The sequence below is a fragment of the Notolepis coatsorum genome, assembly GCF_963971535.1.
Source record: "Notolepis coatsorum genome assembly, chromosome: 3".
In the NCBI taxonomy this organism is placed as follows: Eukaryota; Metazoa; Chordata; class Actinopteri; order Aulopiformes; family Paralepididae; genus Notolepis; species Notolepis coatsorum.
Window position 1 is genome coordinate 1,189,563 of NC_140167.1, and position 12,051 is coordinate 1,201,613.

The 12,051-nt window shown below is 45.5% G+C and overlaps 1 protein-coding gene across 1 annotated transcript in view; it reads left to right on the plus strand.

The window, feature by feature from the left end:
* The window catches only part of LOC311225102 (otoferlin-like), a gene marked incomplete at both ends in the record, with an annotated part of 96,148 nt that overhangs the window by 40,630 nt on the left and 43,467 nt on the right, over positions 1-12,051 (plus strand). The window contains 6 exons of the mRNA XM_084310307.1: positions 1,557-1,630; positions 1,758-1,784; positions 3,266-3,397; positions 4,739-4,814; positions 8,124-8,236; positions 10,904-11,041. Coding sequence (XP_084166433.1) covers positions 1,557-1,630; positions 1,758-1,784; positions 3,266-3,397; positions 4,739-4,814; positions 8,124-8,236; positions 10,904-11,041 — 560 coding nt within the window. The remainder of the gene's footprint in view (positions 1-1,556; positions 1,631-1,757; positions 1,785-3,265; positions 3,398-4,738; positions 4,815-8,123; positions 8,237-10,903; positions 11,042-12,051) is intronic.

Consider the following 12,051-nt stretch of genomic DNA (forward strand, 5'->3'; position numbering starts at 1 on the left):
CTGTTGGATTCTGATCAATCAGCCAGTATCACGTCTTCGTCTGTTTGGCTTGTGTTATCCTCTCCATCCACTGACCTCTGCGTTGTGTTTGTTTCTCTCCGATGTCTTCTCATACTGGCTGTACAATCCTTATCTTTCCCCGTTAATGCAATCCACAACCATAATAATTCACCACCTTCGTAAGAATTCGACACCTTGACAGCACCTTTCTTGGAAGAGCGTTGTTTATTAAATAAACAGAACCTCATAATCAGATGTTGTCAGATCGTATTGTCATTGCTATCTATTCAGTCCAATATTTTGTTTTATTTCATACTTATCTTGTTTAGCACAGTCTCTGGAGCGTAACAGTAAGAAGCATTTTGTATAAAAGTATTCTGTACTTCTGTGTGACAACTATTAAAGAAACTTGAAACTTGAAACAATAGTGGCTCAGGCTTTGTCGTGAGCCAAAACCCTCCTCGTGTTAGCCGAAGCTAATGATGATGTGGCATTCCCCCCCCCCCCCCCTCTCTGTGATGATAGGAGGGAGCCGTCTCAAAGTCTCTGATGGTGTCTTCTCTCCCGTGGGATTCGTTTCTTTGGTCTGCCCTAGTTTCTCTTGGTCTGCCTTACACCCGGCAACACTGTCAGATTTATAGGATCTTCGTCATAGCAACAACGGCCTCGCCCCTCTCCTGGTTACTATGTGCCGCTGCCATGACAACTGCTTTAACCTTTAAACACACATTTTAACCGTCTGTTCCATTAATGTCAAACCTCTCTCCCTCGCTCCTGTGCCTGCTGTTCGTATCATCTTGTTGATGTTCTTGATGGAATGTAAACACCCTGCTCACTGCTCGGTGTGCTGCTCACACTGACTGCTTCCACCACCCTCTGCTAAACCTCTCTGACCCGGCCCCTCCAGCTGCTGTCATCTCCCCCAATATACATTACATACATTGAAAACACCGATATCTCTCAAGTCGGACACCATGACTCAACGAGACCTTCTGATAGCAGGGATGATTGTTCTATTAGGATCTCTGTTTAACAGTACTGTATATTTGCATATCGTGTATGTCACAAATGTAACAGTACTGTATATCTGTATGTCATGTATGTCATAAATGTCATGATATATCTGTATTTCTGTATGTTGTGTATGTCATAAATGTCATTATGAATTGAAAATGGGGGACCCTGATGTAAACAAGATGAAAGTCTTTCTCTGGTCTGCATCCCCTTAACAATTGTGTGTATTGAGCCGTACTGTATTGTACCCATTCTACAATCTGTTAATAAAGTTTTCAATCAATCAATCAATCAAATTGAGTAGGACACCATGACTCAACGAGACCTTCTGATGACAGATGGCCATAAGAAGTTTTGAAAATGTGAAAAATGCTGTCAGAGAAGAATCCTTGCAGCTTTAATGATCACACTTGTTTCATGGATGTATCCCTCCTTGCGTGTTCATACCAGGAATCAAACAGTTTGAACATTTAATGCCTTCATGTCTTCGTTACTGTCTGTCTATCATACGTGAGGAAAACGTGTCCTTTTACGTCTTCTAGAGGAGATCATTGTTGTCAACCTGGAACCCGAGTGTAACTTCAAGAAGGTGGAGACTGTGGTCAAACTGGACTGTGTAAGTTACAACCAGATTAACATTGAGATGAAAAACAAATGATTATATATATTATATATTTATTATTATATATTATTTTAATTATAAAGCTAACACATTTCTGTGTCATCCTTTTTCTCTCTCCTAGGGCTCAGATGCTGTGGTCAAAGTTGAGGTAAACATGAGAATATCTCTATTTCACTAGATCACAAATTTAATATTGAAAACCTTTATTTATCCCCGAGGGGAGATTCAGAACAGAATTTTATTCAGATGAAACCTGTTCCCCCCCACGGGGTCGGTACCGACCCCTTTTTGACATTATTATCATATATTAATATTTTTATGAGTGATGCAATAAATTTGCATTTTTAAAATCAAACGTTTTCAAGTATTATTATCACTACTATGTCACAAATACATGTAGAATGTAAAACGTTAGGTTGGCAATAGTTTAGCAATAGGTTAAAAGTGAGTTTTTATCATTTTAAGGTTTTATTTTTCAGTCGCGTTTTTGACGCGGAACCGGAAATGGAAATGTTGAACCATGGGAATTGTAGTTTTTTTGTGGCCATTTTGAAGATCGCCTCGCCAGCTCTCTGCCAGTGTCGGCATTTCTCAAAACTACACTTCCTGTGGTCTTCTGTGGACGTTCAAAGTTCGGCGTTCTGAAGAAATCATATCAATAATTGTTATGATTCGCGATAATAAGCTACAAAAGGTAACGTTTTTGACAAATATTGAAACGCAGTCAGTTTCTCCACACTATTGTAATCATGTAGGAAGAATCAGATCTGAAATTAGTTACAGAATGATTACACTGTGGGAGAAATAAAAAAGTACAGTCGATTACATTAAATATCTGTATATGTTATTACGCATGCCTGGTGATACTATATCCAAATTGAACTCGGCCATTTGAAAGATACTATATGTATATATATATAAATGTGCGAATTGGCTATAATAAGGTATTGTATAAGCATATATTCTATATTCTATAATAATATTTCAAATTGCATTGGTCCGGATGGGAGAATTCAGTACTGTATATACAAAACCTTCAATTTTATCATCTTCCCTTTATTAATTTCCTTAGATCTTTTGTACACATGATCTCAAGAGGGTACTGAATTAGCTCAGTGGCAGTTTTTTAAGTTTGGTCATTATTATCATGGTTTTATTCACTGTCAAAGATGAAAAGAAAAATCATAATTCATATTTTCCTTTGTTTCATCAGAATTTAAGCAAGCCTAGTAATAGACACAATATTTCTGACACTGAGAATACATTCATTGAGGTCCATAGATGTTCCTAGATACCAAGAATATGCAAATAGCCCTTGTAGAAGTGGAGCAATATTCCATTTACCTAGGTATACATTTTATGCAGATTTTCACCTGGGGTGGAACAGGTTAAGGCATTTAATTGTTTTGGTCACTTCAAGAAACGGAAAGTAAACATTCTCTCTGTGAAAACATGTTTGATAAGGTCTTAGAAACGTATCTGTAAAAAAAAAAATTATGTTTGATGAGGTCTTAGAAAACTCTCTCTGTGAAAAAAAAGATGGCGTTTGATGAGGTCTTAGAAAACTCTCTCTGTGAAAAAAAGGATGACGTTTGATGAGGTCTTGACAAATTCTCTCTGTGAAAAAAGGATGACGAAAAGGACGGAAAGGGGAAGAAGAAGAAGAGGAAGAAGGGAGAAGAGCCGGAGGAGGAGGAGCTGGACGAGAGCATGCTGGACTGGTGGTCCAAGTACTTTGCCTCCATCGACACCTTGATGGAGGTGGGCGTTGGAGAAACAGCATTCTGACTGACCTCTGACCTCTGACCTATCTCACGCCCGGCTGAGGGTCAATTTAGTTTCACTGCCACACGACAGAAGGTTAACCCTTTACTATCACACAACCGACGGTGATGCTCCATCATTATGAATGATGGAGCATCGCCGTCGGTTGTGTGATAGTAAAGGGCTAACCTTCTGTATTGTCACAGTGAAAGGGTTAACCGGCTGTCCTGTGGCAGTGAAAGGGTTAAGATAAGATAAGATTAAAAAAAATAATAATAATCTTCAATGTCTCGTTCACATGCACAGTTTGGAATAACAGTAGAATTGATCCTCCAGATTCTGATTGACCTGCAGTCTCACGTCTCGCCCTCTTTTCTTGATCCTCCAATCACAACTGTTGATTCCCTGTCAGACAACCTTTGATTGGAGGATCAAGAAAAGAGGGCGGGGTTTGAGAGAGGTACATTTTAAGATAAGATAAGCTATTCCTTTATTGATCCCCTTGGGGGAAATTAATTTGCCCGTGCAGTTTAAGATAAGATAAGATACAAAATAAATACATTGGGCTATCTTGAAACGAGGAACTTTTTATGGCAATAGCCTACTTGCTTAAAGGTCTTGAAACGAGCAAAATAATCTGTGCAGTAAGAAACGTTGACTTATTAACGCACAGTATCTGTATGTCATGTATGTATCTATAAAATAAGCGTAAAGAGATTACAAGGATGATGTCACAAAATAAAACAAAGTCTTCCAAGCGTTCCCATGCACAGTGTGGAATAACAGTAGCATATCGCGGCATACATACCGTATGCATACTGCACCTTGTGTGTGTACTGTATACTTATTTCATCAGAGCATATATTTAGCTTTTTTTTTTTTACATTTAGCATTATTAAATTATATATAGATTTGATATTAGATTATTAGATTATATATATTGTAACTATATTTATTGTAGGGCAATTATAACTGAGAGGGCGTACATATAATATAACATCCTCGTCTTGCACCTTGACCTGTTTACACTGCCTACTTGCCCATAGGCGCATGTCCAGAGTTAATTATATTGTTATGTTGTTTACACTGGCTATTTTTATTGTATACAAATGTTTAATTCTACACTGTACTATAATTATATGACCTGTATCATGTCTTCTGCCACCTGTACCCCCCCTCCCCCCTCCCCCCTCCCCCATGCCGCTATGATGCCTGAATTTCCCCCAAGGGGAAATAATAATAATAATAATAATAATAATAATAATAATAATAATAATAATAATAATAATATAATAATAATATAATAAAGGAATATCTTCTCTTCTCTTGATCCTGCAGATCCTCAAGGCTCAGGAGGCCGCCATGGCTGAGGCGGACGACAAGGAGGAGCAGGACATCGCAGCGGAGAACGGAGGTGAGAGCTGACCTTGAATCAGAGCTGACAGGGCCTTGAATCAGAGCTGACAGGGCCTTGAATCAGACCTGACGGGGCCTTGAATCAGACCTGACGGGCCTTGAATCAGACCTGACAGGGCCTTGAATCAGACCTGACGGGGCCTTGAATCAGACCTGACAGGGCATTGAATCAGACCTGACGGGGCCTTGAATCAGACTAGAGAGGGCCTTGAATCAGACTAGAGAGTGGAGGTGATACCTGATGGGGCCTTGAATCAGACTAGAGAGTGGAGGTGAGAGGGCCTTGAATCAGACTAGAGAGTGGAGGTGAGAGGGCCTTGAATCAGACTAGAGAGTGGAGGTGAGAGGGCCTTGAATCAGGGCCTTGAATCAGACTAGAGAGTGGAGGTGAGACGTGACGGGCCTTGAATCAGACTAGAGAGTGGAGGTGAGGGGCCTTGAATCAGACTAGAGAGTGGAGGTGAGACGTGACAGGGCCTTGAATCAGACTAGAGAGTGGAGGTGAGAGCTGACAGGGCCTTGAATCAGACTAGAGAGTGGAGGTGAGAGCTGACAGGGCCTTGAATCAGACTAGAGAGTGGAGGTGAGAGCTGACAGGGCCTTGAATCAGACTAGAGAGTGGAGGTGAGACGTGACGGGGCCTTGAATCAGACCTGATGGGGCCTTGAATCAGACTAGAGAGTGGAGGTGAGGGGCCTTGAATCAGACTAGAGAGTGGAGGTGAGAGGGCCTTGAATCAGACTAGAGAGTGGAGGTGAGAGGGCCTTGAATCAGACTAGAGAGTGGAGGTGAGACGTGACAGGGCCTTGAATCAGACTAGAGAGTGGAGGTGAGACGTGACAGGGCCTTGAATCAGACTAGAGAGTGGAGGTGAGACGTGACAGGGCCTTGAATCAGACGTGACAGGCCTTGAATCAGACTAGAGAGTGGAGGTGAGAGGGCCTTGAATCAGACGTGACGGGGCCTTGAATCAGACTAGAGAGTGGAGGTGAGAGGGCCTTGAATCAGACTAGAGAGTGGAGGTGAGAGGGCCTTGAATCAGACTAGAGAGTGGAGGTGAGACGTGACAGGGCCTTGAATCAGACTAGAGAGTGGAGGTGAGACGTGACAGGGCCTTGAATCAGACTAGAGAGTGGAGGTGAGAGGGCCTTGAATCAGACTAGAGAGTGGAGGTGAGAGGGCCTTGAATCAGACTAGAGAGTGGAGGTGAGACGTGACAGGGCTTTGAATCAGACTAGAGAGTGGAGGTGAGAGGGCCTTGAATCAGACTAGAGAGTGGAGGTGAGAGGGCCTTGAATCAGACTAGAGAGTGGAGGTGAGAGGGCCTTGAATCAGACTAGAGAGTGGAGGTGAGAGGGCCTTGAATCAGACCAGAGAGTGGAGGTGAGGGGCCTTGAATCAGACCAGAGAGTTGGGATCAAGATAAACACCTCGTCATAGAAACAGCAAATGAGGCGCGACACTAGAAACGTATTATATAGTCTCTTTTAAGTGTCAAGTTAAGTGGTCCTTTATTAATCCCTTTGGGGGAATTCAAGTGTCATAGCAGCATGGGGGCGGGGTGGGTGGGTACAGGTAGGATAGGTAATAATAATAATTTCTTAAATTTATATAGCGCCTTTCAGGAAACCCAAGGTGCTTAACAGAGGAGGGGGGGGGGGGCAAACTAAGGGGAAGGAAATCACAGGAACAATTAGGAAAAAGAGGGAAGTCAGGCAGATATTTGGTGAAGAGGTGAGATTTGAGTTGAGATTTGAATGATAGTAATAATAATAGAATATAGAACAAAGAACAAAGTGCAAGTAGTAATGACAATAGTCATAACAGTAGTAGTAGTGAGTGGCAGGATTTAATCAGTAGTAAGTGTAGTAGTCGACAGTAGTAATAGTGATGATGGTATTTTAATTTTTTTTTTACATTGCTCAAATTAATAATAGGGGATAAGTAATTGAAACAGACATTGTCTATGTTTACGAGTTGTTTAGTGTAAATCCGACTAGGTTGTTCAACAGTATTTGCTGTGTACTTCCATGTGAGTCTCTACTATCTACTACCACCCTTCAAATCAAGTCACAGTCCAGCATGTGCTTCACCTCCATCACCCACCGACCCACACCGCTCCTCTCAGTCACAACTGCATGTAGCCCAGGACCAACCCACACCGCTCCTCTTCTCCCTCCCTCCTCCTGCTCCTCCCCCTCCCTCCTGTTCCTCCTCCCTCCATCCCTGCTGTTCCTCCTCCTCTCCATCCATCCCTCCTGTTCCTCCTCCATCCATCCCTCCTGTTCCTCCTCTCCATCCCTCCCTCCTGTTCCTCCTCCCTCTCCTCCCCTCCCTCCCTCCCTCCCTCCCTCCCTCCCTCCCTCCCTCCCTCCCTCCCTCCCTCCCTCCCTCCCTCCCTCCCTCCCTCCCTCCCTCCCTCCCTCCTCCCCTCGCTCCTCCCCTCCCTCCCTCCCTCCCTCCCTCCCTCCCTCCCTCCCTCCCTCCCTCCCTCCCTCCCTCCCTCCCTCCCTCCTCCCCTCGCTCCTCCCCTCCCCTCCCTCCCTCCCTCCTCCTCCCCTCCTCCTCCCCTCCTCCTCCCCTCGCTCCTCCCCTCCCTCCCTCCCTCCCTCCCTCCCTCCCTCCCTCCCTCCCTCCCTCCCTCCCTCCCTCCCTCCCTCCCTCCTCCCCTCACTCCTCCCCTCCCCTCCCTCCCTCCCTCCTCCTCCCCTCCTCCTCCCCTCCTCCTCCCCTCGCTCCTCCCCTCCCTCCCTCCCTCCCTCCCTCCCTCCCTCCCTCCCTCCCTCCCTCCCTCCCTCCCTCCCTCCCTCCCTCCCTCCCTCCTCCTCCCTCCCTCCTCCCCTCCCTCCTCCCCTCCCTCCCTCCCTCCCTCCCTCCCTCCCTCCCTCCCTCCCTCCCTCCCTCCCTCCTCCCCTCACTCCTCCCCTCCCCTCCTCCCCTCCCTCCCTCCTCCCCTCCCTCCTCCTCCCCTCCCTCCTCCCCTCCCTCCTCCTCCCCTCCCTCCTCCCCTCCCTCCTCCTCCCTCTCCTCCCTCCCTCCCTCCCTCCCTCCCTCCCTCCCTCCCTCCCTCCCTCCCTCCCTCCCTCCCTCCCTCCCTCCCTCCCTCCCCTCGCTCCTCCCCTCCCCTCCTCCCCTCCCTCCCTCCTCCCCTCCCTCCTCCTCCCCTCCCTCCTCCCCTCCCTCCTCCTCCCCTCCCTCCCTCCCTCCCTCCTCCCCTCCCTCCTCCTCCCCTCCCTCCTCCTCCCCTCCTCCTCCCCTCCCTCCTCCTCCCCTCCCTCCTCCTCCCTCCCTCCTAACCTGTACTCAGAAATCAAACCCGATGACTTCCCTGTGAAAGGCACTAAGAGAGGCAAGGGCAGGAAGAAGAAGTCTCCCGCTGACATGTTTGAGAAGAAGAAGCCCAAACTGGACGAGATGAAGGTAGCGCCTCACCTGCACCCAGAGCCTCACGGTGGAGAACAATGATCTTGTGGTTTTTCTTTAAACAAATTTGTTTAATGTAAATCTTTAAAAAATAATTACAATTGAAATGTAATTTTTTTTTAATGTAAATGTGATTGTAAAAGAAAATATGTTAAATGTTAAAATGTTAAAATATATTTTTTACATAAAGTAAAATAAACGTATTTAAAGGTGCAATAGATAACATTACTGTCAGCATGTAATTCATGGGAAGTAGGGAGGGGATACATGAATAAACAAAATGCATTTTGGACCCTCCAAAATTCTTAAAATTATCAATTCAATAATCGATAATATTTTGGTGGCAAGATCAGTACTTTTATTCCACACCTTTCTAAAAGCTCTGTGGATGTTTTATTTAAAAAAAAATTATCACTCTACATAATTTTTTTATCTGTAGCACCTTTAAACCTGGAAACCTTTTTTCACAGATTTCACTGCTTTTGTAGCTGCAGTAGATCACAGAGTTGGGACAAGTTGGGTTGAACAAGAGCAAACCCTCCCAACAGTTTACACACAAATCTAAAATTGTGTGCAAAGTCACCTTGCTTGGAGAAATATTTGATGTCGCTGTGTTATCTGCTCAAGATTCAAGATTCAAGAGTTTTATTCATCACATACATACCAGGGCATACAGTGAAATGCAGTTGGCCATGCCCGCTTCGATTGTGCAATAAAACAATAGTAATAGTAATAATAATAAAAAGACAACTAGAATAGACATGTTAATAAATCGCTTAAAGGCACTGGATCCTATGTACATTCCTATACAATGTGCAGTTTTTCTTCTATGTCCCTGTGCTATACTTGCTGTTACTAACTCTACTATACAACAATCACAACAAGTTATTTTCTTAAAGTGTCCTTTTCCTTCCTTTAAAGTGTTAAACAGGGTGCCGTTACCTCTCAGGGTGCCGTTACCTCTCAGGGTGCCGTTACCTCTCAGGGTGCTGTTACCTCTCAGGGTGCTGTTACCTCTCAGGGTGCCGTTACCTCTCAGGGTGCCGTTACCTCTCAGGGTGCCGTTACCTCTCAGGGTGCCGTTACCTCTCAGGGTGCCGTTACCTCTCAGGGTGCTGTTACCTCTCAGGGACGCAGGGTGCTGTTACCTCTCAGGGACGCAGGGTGCCGTTACCTCTCAGGGTGCTGTTACCTCTCAGGGTGCCGTTACCTCTCAGGGTGCTGTTACCTCTCAGGGTGCTGTTACCTCTCAGGGTGCTGTTACCTCTCAGGGTGCTGTTACCTCTCAGGGTGCTGTTACCTCTCAGGGTGCTGTTACCTCTCAGGGTGCCGTTACCTCTCAGGGTGCCGTTACCTCTCAGGGTGCCGTTACCCCTCAGGGTGCTGTTACCTCTCAGGGTGCCGTTACCTCTCAGGGTGCTGTTACCTCTCAGGGTGCCGTTACCTCTCAGGGTGCTGTTACCTCTCAGGGTGCCGTTACCTCTCAGGGTGCTGTTACCTCTCAGGGTGCTGTTACCTCTCAGGGTGCCGTTACCTCTCAGGGTGCCGTTACCTCTCAGGGTGCTGTTACCTCTCAGGGTGCTGTTACCTCTCAGGGTGCCGTTGCCGTTACCTCTCAGGGTGCCGTTACCTCTCAGGGTGCCGTTACCTCTCAGGGTGCCGTTACCTCTCAGGGTGCTGTTACCTCTCAGGGTGCTGTTACCTCTCAGGGACGCAGGGTGCTGTTACCTCTCAGGGACGCAGGGTGCCGTTACCTCTCAGGGTGCTGTTACCTCTCAGGGTGCTGTTACCTCTCAGGGTGCCGTTACCTCTCAGGGTGCCGTTACCTCTCGCGGACCCAGGGTGCCACTCTTCCATAGTGCAGCAGCTTTAATATGACTGTAAATTAAATGGTCTTGCACACATTCAGACGGTTAAAAACAATGAAGAAAAATTAATAAATGTGCCGCCCGGTGGCCATGAGAGGTAACTGCACGTGTTTAAACAGCAGCAACTATAGGGGCCACTGTTTTATATTTGTGTCGTTCACATTTTATGCTCTAGAAGTCTGACCAGGGTGTCCGACACACTGTCGCGTCCGATCAGATCAGCTCCACTGTGTTTCATGCATCCTGTCGGGAGGGTTTTCCCTCTAGTTCAACTGGACTCACTCTGCTCAATTCCATGATTTAGCTTGTTAAAGGTAGAATCTGTCATTTCAAACAGCAACCTCTAGGCAAAAGATGACAACATGGTATTGTGGTTTGTTTACAGTTTGTGTCTGATGTGTGGGTTGGATTTCAGTGGGTAGAGGGGGGAGGAGTCACTACTGCTGGCCACACCTCAGCCTCTGGGGGAGGAGTCACTACTGCTGGCCACACCCCAGGCTCTGGGGGAGGAGTCACTACTGCTGGCCACACCCCAGGCTCTGCCAAGAGAGGTCTGGAGACGTTCACAGTATAATAAGTTACTAAACTCCAACTCACATATCAGACCAAAAACAAAAAAGGAAACAAAGCACAATACCAAGCGGGGCTCTGGTAAAGGTTTGACAGCATTACAGGTTATACCTTTAAATAAGCTATACATTTTAGTTTGAATTCAGTTCCATAGAGCATGTTTAAAGTGTGATTGTAAGATAATTTATATTTCTAATGGGCACATTTTTGTTTTTCCAACAACTAGGTATACCCCAAGGAGCTGGAGGGCGAGTACGACAACTTTGAAGACTGGCTCCACACCTTCAACCTGTACCGGGGGAAACACGGAGACGACGATGACCCCAACGCCAGCGACGACGACCGGCTCATCGGGAAATACAAGGTGAGTACGGGACGTGTAACAAGTCACTGGTGTTATCTTCTATCTAAATACAAGGTGAGTACGGGACGTGTAACAAGTCACTGGTGTTATCTTCTATCTAAATACAAGGTGAGTACGGGATGTGTAACAAGTCACTGGTGTTATCTTCTATCTAAATACAAGGTGAGTACGGGACGTGTAACAAGTCACTGGTGTTATCTTCTATCTAAATACAAGGTGAGTACGGGACGTGTAACAAGTCACTGGTGTTATCTTCTATCTAAATACAAGGTGAGTACGGGACGTGTAACAAGTCACTGGTGTTATCTTCTATCTAAATACAAGGTGAGTACGGGACGTGTAACAAGTCACTGGTGTTATCTTCTATCTAAATACAAGGTGAGTACGGGACGTGTAACAAGTCACTGGTGTTATCTTCTATCTAAATACAAGGTGAGTACGGGACGTGTAACAAGTCACTGGTGTTATCTTCTATCTAAATACAAGGTGAGTACGGGACGTGTAACAAGTCACTGGTGTTATCTTCTATCTAAATACAAGGTGAGTACGGGATGTGTAACAAGTCACTGGTGTTATCTTCTATCTAAATACAAGGTGAGTACGGGACGTGTAACAAGTCACTGGTGTTATCTTCTATCTAAATACAAGGTGAGTACGGGATGTGTAACAAGTCACTGGTGTTATCTTCTATCTAAATACAAGGTGAGTACGGGACGTGTAACAAGTCACTGGTGTTATCTTCTATCTAAATACAAGGTGAGTACGGGACGTGTAACAAGTCACTGGTGTTATCTTCTATCTAAATACAAGGTGAGTACGGGACGTGTAACAAGTGTAATGGGAGATTTATAATATAAAATACGAGCAAATAACTTCTGAGTCCAAAGAACCATTAGGAGATGTGTTCGCTGGAATGTAAGTACAGCAGTTGACCCCTATCATTACGCAGACCCCGCCCCTTTCAGCCAGCAGCATGTCCAACGCCATACGATTTTGCCACGTCATAAGAG